Source organism: Alligator mississippiensis, chromosome 10 (assembly GCF_030867095.1).
Source record: "Alligator mississippiensis isolate rAllMis1 chromosome 10, rAllMis1, whole genome shotgun sequence".
Classification (NCBI taxonomy): domain Eukaryota; kingdom Metazoa; phylum Chordata; order Crocodylia; family Alligatoridae; genus Alligator; species Alligator mississippiensis.
In genome coordinates this window covers 38,513,879-38,530,297 of record NC_081833.1, presented here as the reverse complement: position 1 = coordinate 38,530,297, position 16,419 = coordinate 38,513,879, and the positions used below count along the sequence as shown (strand labels likewise).

At 41.8% G+C, this 16,419-nt stretch overlaps 1 protein-coding gene across 6 annotated transcripts in view; it reads left to right on the top strand.

Moving 5' to 3' along the window:
• Window positions 1–16,419, top strand: part of CNGB1 (cyclic nucleotide gated channel subunit beta 1) — a 69,088-nt gene that overhangs the window by 23,653 nt on the left and 29,016 nt on the right. For 5 of the 6 annotated variants that reach the window (XM_059713693.1, XM_059713695.1, XM_019497271.2 and 2 more), the window contains 3 exons: window positions 1,757–1,988; window positions 3,980–4,034; window positions 8,778–8,931. In XM_059713693.1, coding sequence (XP_059569676.1) covers window positions 1,757–1,988; window positions 3,980–4,034; window positions 8,778–8,931 — 441 coding nt within the window. Of the gene's footprint in view, window positions 1–1,756; window positions 1,989–3,979; window positions 4,035–6,087; window positions 6,367–8,777; window positions 8,932–16,419 lie in introns of those variants that run through there. The other variant, XM_059713696.1, reaches the window with a different exon arrangement.

The window sequence follows — 16,419 nt, the reverse complement described above, 5'->3', positions numbered from 1 at the left end:
TGAGCTTTCTATGCTTCTGTAATCCTCTCTGGGGTTTTTAGTTTCAGTTTATAATAATTTCAGTTATGGTAATTGAGATATTGTTTCAATACTCAATGTATTGGGATTTTTACTGGCAAAGAGAGAGAGAGGATGGTTGTGTTGCCTAAGATAGGATAAAAAGAGTTGAGATTGCGTTTTGGGAGAGTTTCTAATAAATCAAAAGATAAAAGAAAAGTCCTGTGAAGTAACATTTTTTCACTCGAAGCAGTAAGAACATTTATTCTCAGATGCGATAGTATGACTTTTAGGTTTTCAAATACTCAGCTATTTTCCGATGTATTTTATTCATTTTTCTTGTTCTCCTCCAAGCAGCAACTGATTCCAGGCTAATTTGTTTATTAAAGCTATAGAAACATTAAGAAAAATGATCACCAAGCACCAAGGGACCATTTTTTTTCTCATTAAAGTCCTGTTAAAGCAATAATATCTACCTTGTGAGCCCTGTTTGTCAACAATGGATAGTAGATTAGGAATTGCAGATTCTGTATTTGGGTGCTGAATTTGGCTTTTGGGAACAGAAAATAAGCAGTACTTGCCATTTTACCAGTTTGACCACACAAACATGGGATGATATTTGCAGGTCTTGCTGCTGGAACATTTGGCTTCCAGCTTTTTATTTGGTGGTTCCTAATTAAATTAGAAATATTTAGCAAGACACATTCATTTTCCTGCTCATGACCTGCATATTTTACATTACTTTGACCACTTAATATTTTTTCCAACATTTTAAGTCAATCTCCTCAATCATGTAGTTAACTTTATAGCACATATGTTAAACCAAGATTGATCTATTTCTAGTAAAAGGCTGCATGTTTGTTCTAGGAACAGGTGCAGTAAACAATTAATATTCCTTATTTGTAGAGAAGGCTTTCCAGTTTGCTAAATGGGTTATGGTTGCTTTTAACAACAGCAATTAATAAGAGCCTGTACATAAGACAGACTTGCAATGGTGTAACTTGCTTTACACAGATATAAACAAGAAGTGCAGAGATGACATAAATTCCGACATTGGGGTAACTTCCCTGGATCTGGCTTCTTTACTTTTCATTCCATCCAGGAAGAGCACACACCAACTGCTGAAACTTCCTTAGCCTGACGAAGGGATTTTGAACCCGAAAGCTTGCTTAATAACTATTCTCCAACTATTTGGGTTGGTCTAATAAAAGATATCAAATTCACCCAAGGAACCTTGTCTGCCTGAATCTGATGTAGAATTTACCCATGAAAGATTTGGTTAAAAATCTGGCATAAAAACACCGGCATAAGTTTATAGCAGTGTAGGGGTCACGTGTCCATAGGTTACTCCAATATAGCTGTTTGCTCAAAGCAAAGAAGCTATTACCAGATCCCGTACCATTTAGTGGTGGGTACAGCGACAGCAGTATAGGTTCTACCATACTGAAATCTGGCTGTTCCTCTGTCTGCTCTGGACACTGATATAAATTTACCCTGATGTACAAAACATATAAATTATACCAGCATAAATGTCTTACCTGTCTGGGCCCTAAGACTTAGCCTCTCAATTCCACTGCCTGCATCTGGGGTATACCCGCATATCCTTTTTTGTCTATAAGCAGGATTCAGTAAAGCAATGGCCTTTCAACTTTGACATTTAAAGATCTTTGCGCAGTGGGCAGATACACAATGCTATGATGACCTGTGTCTACAGCACCCTTCCTGCATTATTTCACTACCTTTATTCTGCTTTTTATAGATTCCTGCCTCACTCTTGTATTATTTTTAATGAGGACGTGGGTGAGCATTCTTTTGCAGTAGCTGCTCCAGATGGTTACCATATAGAAGAAGAACAAGTGATTGAGTTCAGCGCTGCTGCTCCAGATGTTTGCCAGCCAGAAGATGACCAGCCAATTGAGTTCAGTGATGCTCCAGATGTTTACCAGATAGAAGAAGAGCAAGTGACTGAGGTCAAAGACCCATTGATAAAGGTAAAAAAATGTATCTTTTCCTTATAATTCAGGTGCTCAGGTTGAGATCACCATGGTCAGAAACAGTTGAAGGATTATCCCTGTGGAGACATGGTAATTTGGTTTATGTTAAGAAAGGACTCTGCAGGGAAAAGTAGCTGAATTACTGTGACGCAATGACTCAAATAACCTCTGTGGCTGTTGCCCCTTGTATAGGGAAAAAGTGTCTGTTCAGTCCTGCCAGGGGCACTCTGCCTGCTGCAGGCCATAAGCACCCCAAGGCCTACCACCTGTTGCTGCTTCCACTGGTGGCGGGGGCTGTGCACCGTGTGGGGGGCATGTGGCAGAGGGCTCACACAGACACCCTACCATACCCATCCCCCCACAAACCCCACACCAACACCCCACACCTTCACCTCACCCCCTTACACACACCCACCCCTCAGCCACACTCCACAATCCCCCACACACAATATATAAGAGCAGGACTTTATTTTGAACTATTATGCAGGACTTTATTTGAGCTATTATGCAATCACCTTTATATACACTAAGCCAACATACATAAATCAGGAAAACATTTTTTTTTAAATAAAATTAAAATATGTTATAGCAGATGTTTGATTTTTAGTATATGATTTGGTTTTTTTTCTGGTTCCAAGATAGCAAACCCCCTTTCCAAAAGGAGTACTTCCAAGGGTAAGGGGGAGGGACTTATATTGGCAAAGGTCAGGTTTTAGGAGCAGGACTTCTGGTCCCAAGATGGTGACCAGGGGGTGGGGCACCTGTCAAGGAGTGGGGCTACCTTTGCAGCCCTTGACAGTTCACCAAAAGTCATTAAGCGGGCCTCCAGCCAAAATAATTGCACATCCCTGCTTTAAAGGCTTTTGGAGTAATTGTCTATTATAACTACCTGGGTCCTTTCAAATGGGAATGAATTCAGCCACTTCAATACTAAATGATCTACTTCAGCAAATATAGTCATCAGTACATTGTTGAGTGACTGTGCTAAAAGTTGCAAAGTGTTACAGTGAAATGAATACTGAGATACAAACTCTATCCATTCCCATAAGGAAGTATTTTTTAATTGGTTGGTAGGGCTGTCTCCATGATGCGTCTCAGCCTGTAAAGTAACCAGGAATTTCTTCTGTGTTGGATGTTGGATCTTTGGTGTCATTGCATTCTCATTTAGCACTTGTATCCCATTCTGCGGCACCAGAAATGTGGGAGATCCTTGTGTTGTCTCTGCAATTAAATAGACATCTCTTAAAGTCAAGAAAAACAAGACCCAAGTCATATTCATGGTACCAGGCTAACTTATATGTCCTGTGTTCAGTTTCCTCAGTCACTTCAGTGATGTTAGGAAAATCGCTTAATTTCACAATATCAGTACTTAGGAGTGTACTGCTCCATGGTGAGCTTTGAGCAGAACTTAGACATAGGGCAGTGTGGGAAAACAAATGTGGGAGATGGACCGTTGCTGTGCACTGAAACTGGAAGTAAGTAGTCAGAATGTTCCTGTATAAAACAACAATGGCCCCACATACTGTCCTACTGGGAGAAATAAAAAAGTAGCATCATAAAGGTTAGAGCAGCCTGCATAGCGCTGCATGCAAATTCTGTGGAACTGACATGGTAAACTTCAGACTCATCAAATGATATCAGTATTTCTAGCGTGGCCAATTTTGCTTACAGTCACTGTGAAAAAATAATGAAAAGTGTGTGTGCAGGCAAATCTTCTGACATGTCTTTCCTTTGCAGTCTTTTCCCTACAATGAATGAATTAGTCTATGACTTCTCTAGTGAAATAGCCTACAGCTGTTATGATGTTAGATCATCTCTGTCTTTTTTTACCTGACAGATGGAAAGGTTCTGAAATATTCTAGTAATATTAACTTTCAGTTTGCTACTAAAACTGCATTAGATTTCAGCCTGTATAAAATACTGCTTTTCTGTTTTACTTTTGGTAAAGGAATGGGATGTTTTTACAGTGGACTGATTGTTTTGTATAGGTGGAAGAAGTGCAAGCAGAACCTGAATCAGAGCCTGCTGGAAAAGATACTGAAGGTACCATATATAACACATAATGGCAGTCAGTTCCTAGCAACCAAAAAAGGGACAATGAGATACCTTAACAGAGGAAAACTTGCCTTTTAGAATTCTTATTCAGTGTGATTCTTGTGTGTGACGGGCCTGCTTTCTGAAATTACGCTTACCTCATTTAAAGCATCTTATGGGAGAAACAGTGGCAGAGTTGCCATCAGTTATACCCAGATATGGAAGGTGAGAGTTAGGCAGCAGTTAATCTTGATTAAAATAATTTCTCTCATGATGTAGGAAGTTGTCCTTCAGCTGAGGGAGAAATGAAGGGGAAAAAAAAGATTTTTCTCTGCTCCCTCATTCAATTTGGGGAATAACTTTTGTAAAATGCATTTTACTTTAACCTTTTAGGAATGAATGAATAAAAATTAGAAGTGGAATTTAATGGGAACATCATTCAAAGGTCTGTGTTTATTTCTAGTACAGCTTCTTCAAGGTCTCTGGAATTACTCAAAGGGTGATTTGACCCATAGCCTTGTTTCATTTCTGAGAGTTGTTTTTAACTGTTCAGTGTGTTCTTGCAGATATGCTTAATATTACATTATTATTATAATGATAACACAAACCTTACAATTCAGCAACAATGCTATGGGTCAACAGATGTGTATTTTCTGTGGGTAGAACTTAGAAGCACTTATATATTGCTTAAGTTGCACATACACCTTGCAGTAAGATCTTCAAGTCTTACAAGGGGCTTTTGCATTTAGATAAAATTTTCCCAAAGGATATTCTGAGTATAATTCTCCTAAACCCTCCTTTCTACACAAAATCAGAAGCAATCAGCATTCATGCCCAGTAGCGATTAGCCCCTACATGAACTGTGGGTGCAAGTTCTCTTTGGTCCCCTTTCCATTTGGTCCCCTTAGCAGCCTGAATAGGAGAGAACCTGGCTTGGTCTCCCTTGCTTGGGATTCCAGCTGTGTACTGGGACCAGAACTGGCATGTCATCCCTGCATAGACCCTGGAGCAGATGTTGGGGCAGGAAGTAGGCTTGGCTAGAATGTGCTGCGCTCAACTATCCAAAGTTGGCAAGCAATCTTTTGTGGACTGTTGTCAGCTGATGCAGGTTACAGCAGCCCTCATACTGCCCTAACATACTGAGAAAGAGAGAGCTGATAGAAGTTCTCAGTGTCCTTAGTGGGCACTCAAAAATAGAAGCATCTAGAATTTATAGACATTTTTGCAAAATTGTCTCATAATGTTTCTTTAAAACGCTAGGCCTCCACTTATCTGTGGGATGGATCAATTTACATTCGATCGTAAGAGGGAAGGTGTATGTCTGATCCATTATGGCTTGTGGTTTGGAGACTGGGCATTTCATATTTTGCAGAATTTATAAATGAGAGACTAGATTGGAAGCAGCCTTAAAGTGAAAACTGTAAGTTTGGGGGCAGGCAGAACAATTAAAGCCATGGAAGATGTTACTTACCCTCTCACTTCTGGAGAGCATTGTTTGGGTAACAAGTGAAATGTGTGTCGTTGGACTGCCTGATTCCTTGCTTGCCAATTGTCAGTGCTGTGAACACAGTCACAAAACTATGCCTGATTCTGTTCATCAGTCTTTGTGGAGAAGAGCCTCAGTAGTGAAACAGGATAGGTGCTGAATGTCAGGATGCAGGCCCAGCCTGGTAGGATGCAACTCTCCTGGTGGTGTTATCTTTCACATCTGTGAGTGCAAAAGGCCAGAGATTCACCAGAGCCTAGTGGCCTATTAGGTTAGTGTGGTTCAAGTATGCCAGTGGCACACCAGGGAGTGCTGTGGCTATCATCACTACCACCTGCCCTTGACTACTCAGCCAAAATGGCCAGGTATCCATTTACAGCTGAGTCAGTTGGGGAGGGCCTTTGGCATAAGCTTGGAGTGATTCTCCAATTGGACCCTCTGGGGCCCTAGTGGAACTTTGTAATCACTGCCACCACACTCCACACTTGTGAGTACTGAAACAAAGCTTATCTGAGCACTGTATTTCTTGTTGACTAAGCAGCACTCTTTCATATGATTCTGTGTTTCTTGTTGCAGCTTCAGATGCGCTGTCCCTTGCTTGAAGTGCCTAGGCTCCTAGCACCATGTCCAAGCAAGCCAAAGATGTTGAGTTAAACCGCCTGGTGCATGACAAGCCACTTGACCGCAGAAGCTCCTCCCCTTTCTCCCAAAGCATAGTAGAGCAGTTACCCAATGTTCCCAGCTACCAATCTTCTACCACCTCACGCATCCCCATCCTCATCACCAGAAAGGGAAAGGCTGGTGTGGTGAACCCCAATTTTCTGAGAGAGGAACAGCCCCCTCCTCGCCCCTTGGGTAGTAGAACCTATGGCTTTTATAATGTGCTTGCACTGCTTTGTGTGGGGGCCTTGATCTCTGTGCATCTTTTCTGTTGCTATTTCCTTTTTTTTTCCTTTTCCTTAACCATGTTCTTCTATTGCAACATAGCAATACAATAAGAACCAGCTTTTTAATATGGAATGTATTTTGTATTAACGCACTGTATTAGAATGACTGTGGTTTCAAAGTGCATTTTGGGGATGTCTGGGTTGGAAGTAAAACCCTCTCCCTGCTAAATAATCCCAAAAGAAAACCTTCAGGTAAAGGAGTACATCTCTATTATGCATGAACTCTCTTGCTAATCAGTGAGAGCCAGGGAGTGGAGTCTTGTTCCCTCTTATAAACAGTTTAGTCCATAAATGTGAATTGGTGCTTTTCTAATCTTCCTGGGCTGGATTTGTTAGAACCACATTAATACCTTTCTGTCTGATTAAGTATGGCAGAATTTGCCCCTTAATGTCATTCTAATATTCTCTGTTTGTTGTGTGCGTTTGCTTTGTCCTGCTCAGCCAACTCGGTCATATAGTAATCAACAAGGGTTTGGAGCATGTGTGTCTGTGAATGCTTTTATACCTTTTGGTGACTCTCGCCCTGTGCAAAGGCAGTTCACCCAGCATAAGTGGTGCACAGTTACCTGCTCAGGGGTGAGTTTCACACTCTGTAAATGAAAATATCAAGGACTTACTCATGAGCTGTGATTTTACATATCCTAATGAGAGTAAGTGCCTCAGCCAGTCAGAATGTGGGGATACTAGACATTAGGGCTGTGTGTAGACACAACGGGGGACGTGTGTGCACAACACTTTAAAGCTGGCTAAATGCTTTTGCACTGCTTTAATGGTGTCAGTGTTTGCACGCCTCTGAAGTGTATTGTGCATTAATTCCAGCCACTGCAGGAAATTCAATGGCATAATGCACCTTAAATGACTTGGGGAGCAGCAAACTAAAACTCCTTGAAGGAGTTTTAGTTTGCTGCCCCTACAGCCACAGAGCATAGCATGAGGCTCCATGAGGCTTTGCAGGAAGCCCTGCCGGTAGCCTGGCAGCAACCTGGGAAAGCTAGTCCACCCAAGAGAAGTGGCGAGCCTGATTCCCACCCCCCCAGCAAGCCTGCCTGCCTGAGCTGCGTGGGGGCCTGGTGCTTCTGTCCGTGGCTATGGTGCCCAGGACCACCTGAGCCGGGTGCCTGTGGGCAGGTGCCACCTGGTGTGGGTGGGGGGCGGCAGGGGGTGGCGCACGCCACTGCCACAGAGGGAAGCACCAGCCCCTCCGCAGCCCAGGGACTGCTCCACCCGCTGGCAGCTTGCCTTCCTCTCCCTGTTGTATAGGCAGGTAAGTCAGCAGGGTGTGTGCATGACACAGGGGTTTAATCAGCCCTAAACTGAAGCGGTGTTTTTTAAAACCCACTGCTTCAATTTAAGGCCCCTGTTTCATCTACACACGCCCTAAACTCCTAGCTGAACTTTTATTTTTCAATTACGTAGTTCCCTGTGCTCTTGGCCTTTGAATTTATTTTCTCTTTATTATCTCAGCCTTCAGCCATTTCCTTTATTTAGCCCAGGAAGTAGTTATTACCTCATAAAAAGGGAGACCCCATCAGGTTATCATTTAAATATTTCCTTGTGTGGTATAAGTGTGTGCTGTGTTGTAATTTGAAATCCAAACTAAGATGATGCAATTATGATGTCACACCTATTAGGAAACTTTATGGATTCATGTATGCACACATTGATGTAAGAAACTTTACTTATGACACTGATAGACTTAGTGACTTCAGAATATATTTTTCCATTGTGTGGAGCAAATTATTCAATTTGTTTAAAAGAAAAAAATATTTGCAAGGTCTGAGAGTATAAGAAAAGCACCCACACATTTTCTGGCTTTTTTGCTTATCTGTTAAAAAAAAGAAATGAATAAACTCATGCAAAAATATAAACAAGGGTTCATTGTGGTCTCTTGTGTGACAGATAAACAAAATAAGTTAAACACGCAAGGAGATGTTGTTTTTTATGATACAGGTCTCAACTGAAGATAATATTGAGAGATGTTAACTCAGGTTCTTGTGCTTCATAGGCCAGATTCTCAGGTGGGAGGACACTGAACTCAATGGACACATGCTGATTTACACCTACCGAATAACTAGCCTAATACATCTTTTTTTCTAAGCCATCCTTAGAGCAGCCTGGACCTTATCTATGAATTTTATGGAGTTTTTCCAAACTGATGGCTACTGAATGTTCTTTTAATATAGATAAGTAGAGGCACAAATGAAGGCTGGAAGTTGATGGCTGTGGGTTTACTAATATTGATGCTGAGCCAAAAAACATGTCGCAGACGTTTCCTTTTTCCTTTTCGGATTCATTTTGTATGTTTCTTTTTTTTTCAAGAGCCATCATCAATTGCCTACCCCATTGTCAGCATCAAGGATGTGGATGCCCAAGGTGAGGCTCCAGCAGAAGACACAAGTCACCCTCCTCTGCAGCTACCCTCTGATAATGTATCCCAAATGCTCACTGTACCCAGCCGGACAGGATCTAGTAGGTAAGGATCTGGAAAATACCATTAAATATATTGTGTTCTGCTATATTTCAGTTCAGCGGGGCATCCCAAACTGATGAGGTGGCCATTTAACAACAGTTACTTTGAGTTGTTTTTTAAACCATTATTCTCAACTCTGTCCAGAATGAAGTCAGGTTCTTCTCCTTTATTTGGAGCACTACAGGTGTCTGTAGATACCCACATGGAAAAGCTAAGGATGATGCAGCATAACCTCCTCTTTTCCAAGTGTCTTTTGACATCTCTTCATTTGCAAACTTCATATTCACATTAAAGAATTTGTGCGAGAAGAGCAAAGATCAGTAACATGACGAAAAGCGTTCTTATTCAATATCAGACAAAAGGTTGCACAAGACAGTTTATATATAAAACCTGAGTTCTGTGATGCAGATTTGTGGAACTACCAGTATGTGTAAAGAATGGAGGAGAGTAGGTGTGATGTCGGAGGTCTTATGGCTAGTGCCACCCGTCGGTTAGGTGGCACTAGCCATACGACCTCTCTCTCTCTCTCTCAGCATGCTCCCTGGTGGTCCACTTCTGGGTCCACCAGGGAGCATGCTGGCCCCCCCCCCCGGCTTAGCGACTGGTGCCTCCTGGGGCTGAGGGGGGCACCTGGGACCCTCTGTGGCTGATCACTGAGCTGGGAGGGCACCAGGGGGCTCCCAAGTGCACTCCCTGGCAGACCCAGAAGCGGACTGGAAATACTTCTAGTCCACTTCCCGGTTTGCCGCCAAGCTTTCTATGTGCATGGAGCGTCCCACAGGAGCTGTATTGATTCGTTGATTCGGATCACTGTCCCCGATTCAATTCGGCCAAATCCAAATCCAATAGGGACCACTTTGCACACCCCTAATTGGGATGATATCATTTTGATGGAACAGCAAAAATGTCACAGTGGATGATTGACATTTTGTTTATTCAGTGTCTTAGAAACTGAATCCGCACAAAATTTTTGCACCTGAAATCAGACTTTTTGTCTAGCTGAGGTGCTATAGTTGGCAGCTGCTGCTGCTATTATATGTTCAAATAAATTGTTTATTGAGCGGTCTTTGATGAAAATCAGTGCACAGTGGCTATTAATTCCATAAAAGTAGACCTGGGTGAGAAACAAATACCAAAAAATGAACACAAAACCATGAATTTTTCCCAATTTCTCCTCGGTTATTCCCCAGCTATAAGATCTTCCAAGATGTATGGTTTCCATTTCCAAATTTAATTTTTTTGTTGTTGTTGCTTGCTTTCCTTTGAAACAAAAACCCAATTTATTCTACTTTCTGGAAAGAAATTGTTCTTATTACCAAGCAAATCCCAAATATTGTTTGACTGAAATTCAGATGTTATATTAATACTTTGGTTTTCTATCATACCTTCCAACAGAGGATTTCAAACTGTTTTAAAGATATTAATGAATTAAATGTCATAACAAACCCATGTGGTAGAGTAGAATTCTTATCTGTGTTACATGAGTGCAAGCACAGAGGCACAGCAAAATTAAATTGCTTACTGAAAGTCACAAAGGAAAGATACATCAACACTGTGAATAAAACTTAGATTATAAATTGTTCCCATAGAATAACAGTGAGAATGGTATAAATAGTTACAGATATATAGCAACACCTAGATCCCCTCCATGTTGCCGCAGTGGCAGGCATTATATCTGTTTACATATTTAAGAGAAGAAAGATGGATTTGTGTTGTCAGGCACTGGATGGGAACTCAGGAGATGCGATTTGCCACAAACAACCTGTGTGACCTTGAGCAAGTTACATAATCTTTCTTTGTTTCGGTTTCCAATCTGTAAATTAGGGATTGTCTACTTATTTGTAAGATCCTCAGAGCAGGGGCTGACTCTAACTCTGTATTTACACAGTGCCTACCACCATGGAGGTCTCCAATCTCATTGAAAGCTTTAGTTGTAATGCAAGTAATAATATATTTGGAAGTTGTCTGTCGTAAGCATCCAAGCATGGTACATCAAAACTTATACGGTACTGATGTCAAAATAATAAGGCATCCAGTCCAAACATGCAGCCCATACAAGCCAAAGGCTCTGCCAGAAGGGCAAGCCTGATAGTATTCTAGCTTAACACCTCAGTAGTTGAAATAGGTTATTGTTGGCCTCCCATACTGACACAATAACAGCATCTTATTTCTGCCATTTAAGGAGTTCTGACTTTACTGAAATGCACGCTTTTATCTTGCCACTGGACCATTTGCAACAATTTTTGGTTGGTCTCCCAGCTTTGTCATTCACTCTGAACAATCTTTTCAGAACACAATAACATGCTTGACTTCCCTTCACACCTTCTCCCTACATATTTCTTGTGCTATGTCTTTATTTAGGCAATTATGCCAGCTACCTGTGAGCTTGAAGATACAATTTACATTTTTATCATTTGTATGCAAATTCCTTCATACTTCATTTCCTCCATATTTGTATAAGTTTGATTTGTGCATATTTTCTTACTTGTGCTACATACTCCCTCTTTTAAAATGTTCTTTTTCTTTAGTTATTTTAAGCTCATGGCTGTATGCTCTGTTGAGTTTGGTTTTTATTTTGTACAGCTTTCTCAAAGGTCAAGTGATCATATACTACAGCTATTTATTTCAACTAGGTACTAATAGGCACATTTATTGTGACAGTGGAAAAGTTTGCAGATTTCTGTATGTGCACAAGAGACTGGAGTTATTTCCTTAGTTTTTACTCCTGATGATTTATCTGCCAGCGGCCACATCTACATGAGACACTGACTGCACAGTCATTACTGCACAGTCATTTAGTACTTGTGTAAATGTTGCTGAATGGCTTTTAGGTGACACTGACTGTGCAGCAGCTCATTACTACTGCACAGTAGTATCACATCATGCTTCCTGCCATGTAATGCTACTGCGCAGTAGTAACGAGCTACTGAGCAGTCAGCAGTTTGTGGAGATGCAGTCTGTAATTTCTTTTCATCTTAAACTTTTCCTTCACACAAGCACACTTCATCTATTAGATAGTTATGGCTTTAAAATAAGGTAGGGTCTGATCCAAAGTAATGAAATAAATAGAAAGACTTGCACTGATTTTAATGAGCTTAAACCGTTGATCCCTTAGAGCCCAAGCTTTACCTGTGCTATGGATTCACAGTTCCTGTTGACTTCCACTGAAGAGGCAACTGTAATGTATCTAAGAGTAGAAATATCCCAGAGTAGAGGAGATATAACACAATGGCTCATTTCTTTCACAAGTGAATAAGAAATTGAGACCACTAACTTCTGCAACCCAAGCACCTGCATAGCTTCATGAGGCACTTGTACACATGACGGGGGTTTAGTCTTCAATGTCCACAAAATTGAAATGGTGGGTTTTTAATTGAAACCTACCATTTCAATTTAGGGGTTTTATTTTTCCATTATGTTACGGCGAGGGACCTGATCTCTTTTTTTTTCTTCTTTTTTTTGGCAGAGCCTGCCTGTGGGTAGGGGGTGAGCTGCTGGCAGGCCAAGTGGTCCCTGAGCTGCAGGGGTCCCTGGTCCTTCCCTCTGTGGCAGTGGCACCCCCAGGAAAGAGTGGGATCGGGCCAGGTGCTGCCTCCAAGCTGGGGCAGCACCCAGCCGACTAGCAGCCCACCTGGGGGTCCCCAGGGGGTGCTGCTGCTGCAGAGCAAAGGCCTAGAGCCCCCTGCAGCTCAGAGGCCACTATCAGTGAGGGGACCTATCATTTTTTTCTGTGCAGCCTGCCCACCTCTCCCACGGCCAGGGGATGAGCTGACTAATAGCTGTAGTGCATCATTGCAAACTAAACTACATTGGGATATAGTTTAGTTAACAACGATGCAAACTCACCTAAAAGCCCCCAAACTGGCACATATCTAATGTGTGATGCCATTAAGCCACACCAAAGTGACATTTTTGTTATGTGTATATTCACATGTACAGTCGCCCATGGAGTTTAGAAGTGATATACCCATTTCCCACAATATCAGTTGACCTTTACATTCCTGTCTTGGGAATTTGCCTTCCCTCCATCTGTACCATCTGCCAGGAAAGAAGGTGAGTTGCATATTATCAGTTATTTCTTTGAGTCGCCAGGCTCAGCCTTTTGGAGAACAGCTCTCTTTTCCTCATCTTCCCAAGGGCATCTTCTGTCCATTTGAAAATATGTTTTGATGCATTTTTCCTCAAGCTTCACCTTCCACAGAAAGACAGAGTGTATGTTTCGGTGGATGTGAAGGAAAGGGTGAGGAGCAAAAATCTTTTAGGAAGTGAGATAAGGTGTTTGTATCCCTCCATCAAGGCATTCATTAATGACTAACTGCTACTTTTAAATGTCATTTGATAGATTCCAGAGACTGCAGTGTTAAAACTGCTGTTTTATAGTACTGGTGCTTTTGGAAATATGTGGGCTTGAATAAATAGCACATGCTCTTAGCAAAAAAATATAAGGGTCTCCCTAAATTCAGCCACAGAGCCCTTCTTCAGAGCTGTCACCTTTTTCTCCTTCCTATCTAGTACCCTTCCCCTTTACATTTCTCCTTAACTTGATGTCCTGAGATCTGTTCTGACAAGCCCTTTTCTGTTTCTCTTTCTGACAAGCCCTTTTCTGTTTCTCTTTATATCACAAACAACTTGGTGGGTGCCAGATGCAAATGCACCCCACAAATATTTCCACCAAATCCCTAAACTTATCCTTTAAAGTAAAGCAGCTGTTAATGTCCAAGAATCAAGAGCACATATAGCACCTGAAGGTGTCAAGCTGCTTGTGAATAAACAATAGTGAAGCACATGAAGGAACATGGGCTAGATAGGGATCCAGCAGGAGGAAAGGGACTGTTGTCTCAAAGGAATAAACAAGGGAAGGGAAAGGAAAGCTGGAAAGCAATTTGCTTAAGATTTTGCATATGCAGGGTTATTGAGAAGGAAAGTAGGATGTACTGGGGCAGTCCAATCAGAATCAAAGTGCTTGTGAGGAATATTTTTATCAGGGATGGATAGACCTGGTATGACTTCTGTGAACCTCTGACTGTTTCTTGTGTTTGTAAAACTAATTCATGTTTCATACCCTTTCCCCCACAATTTAAACTTGTGGGTCCTGAACCTCAGCTGTGCTGGACTTCTGCTGACATTGTGAGAAATCAAGTGAAGCATCAAGGGAAAAATAGTTACCTATTATTATAGTAACATTATTTGTTAATCTGCTTTTGTTTCAGTTGTATTTATAAACTGAAGTAACCAAGGATTGGTAGAAAGACCATTTTTTCAGTCCACTGGCATCTCTAATGGAGAAGCCAGCTCATCCATTTGTTTAAAGTTCCAGTAAAATTAGATATATCTAATTCTTGCCAAGTTAAGCTTTCTGAACTTTGACTGCAGGACTAACACTTTTAGTTATCCTGTTTCTCTCTCTGTAGTTTTGCAAGGAAATTATGCAAACTGGTCGGTTTTTGCTGAATTCCTGAAATTCCACACTAGATAATATGAGGTTAGTTGTTTGTAATCAGAACTCCAGTGTTCCATGCCTTGCACACTGAGACTTGATGTGAGTGTGTTTTGTTTTTGTATGGAAATCCTGCCTGTGTTTGTTTTAATTGAAATCCTTATGAATCTAGGGTATCAGAATCTAGTGTGACAGAAATTGATTTATTTGTCAAATTCAAATTAGCCCCCTCTGGATCTTTATTCTGGACAGTTGCAGAACCACTTTTGTGATTCATGGTCTCATCAGGTATTCAGCTGATTTAGTACTCAAGGACAATGTTTGGCAGATATTGTAGAGCTCTTCCTGGGTTCCAAGTAGTCATCATATGTTGTATCATCCGTTCTGTTTCACACCACTCACCAGCCATTACTACTTACATGTCATGTCTCAGGTATCTCTCATCTGTAATGGAGTTCATTCTTTGCCTCAGGTGCTGACAAGCTGTTACAGAATTTAGTATGTCCTATGTAATTCTTAGTAGTATTAAAGTTCATTGTGTGCATTTTTTGCATTCTATAGCTGCCTGTATCTCATTATTGGTTACATTTTCCTCACTTTTCTCATAGAAAATAGAGATTAATAATACTGTGCCACTGAGAGAGAGAATATAATTTGCATACCTTAAGTAGAAGTCTTTCAAGAAAGTACAAATACCCATTCAAAGAAATTAGACACGCACTTTTAAACTGTTCTAAAATGATTGCTTGTCCAGTCTTTTCATGCATTAAAAACCTTGCTATTTTGCAAGAGGAAAATGCTTATATGAATGGATGAACTGTACTTGTACTTGGAAGAAAGATAACCTCCCCTGAAGTCATAGGTTCATAGATGTTTGGTTCAGAAGGGACCTCAGCTGGTCATCGAGTCCGACCCCCTGCCCTGGGCAGGAAAGAGCACTGGGGTCAGACGACCGCACCTAGGTGCTTGTTCAGTATCCTCTTGAAGACCCCCAGGGTAGGGGAGAGCCCCACCTCCCTTGGAAGCCCATTCCAGATTCTGGTAACCCTTACTATGAAGAAATTCTTTCTAATGTCCAACCTAAGTCTGCTGTCCATCAATTTGTAGCCATTGTTCCTAGTTATTCCAGGGGGTGTCCTAGTAAATATAGCATCTCTTATTCCCTGCTGCCCTCCCCTGATGAATTTGTAGGGAGCCACAAGATCACCTCTCAGCCTTTCCTTGTGAAAGCTGAAGTGATCTAGGTCCCTCAGTCTCTCCTTGTAGGGCCTTGTCTGCAGGCCTCTGACCATATGAGTGGCCCTCCTCTGAACCCTCTCAAGATTCTCCACATCCCTCTTCAAATACGGCACCCAAAACTGGATGCAGTACTCCAACTGTGGCCTGACCAGTGCCGCATAGAGGAGAAGCATCACGTCCCTGGACCTGTTCATCATTCATCTGCTAATGCATGATAAAATGCGGTTAGCCTTGTTGATCACTTAGTCACATTGATGACTCATGTTCATCTTGGAATCAACTATGACTCCAAGATCCCTTTCCGCTGCTGTGCTGCTGAGAAGGTCATCCCCCAGCCTGTAAGCATGTTGGTGGTTCTTTCTGCCCAGGTGCAGCACTTTTCACTTGTCTTTGTTGAACTGCATCCTATTTCCTTCTGCCCATTTTTCCAACCTGTCCAGATCCGCCTGGATCCATTTCCTACCCTCTGCTGTGTTAACCTTGTCCCACAATTTGGATCATCTGCGAACTTGGACAGGGTGCTCTCTATGCCCTTATCCAAGTCACTGATGAAGACATTAAATAGCACCTGTCCAAGGACCGAGCCTTGCAGGACTCCACTGCCCACATCTTTCCAGGTCGATATTGACCTGTCCATCACCACTCTCTGGGTGCGACCCCTAAACCAAGTTGCCAGGCTTCATGGCCTCAGCAGGGGCTAGCAGACCTACAGCTTTCACCCCGCTGCGCCTTAACACACACAGTGTCACCCATGTCACGAGTTTTGCTTATCTGCAGCTTGAGGTACAGTTTCCCCCAAACCCCTGCACCTATCT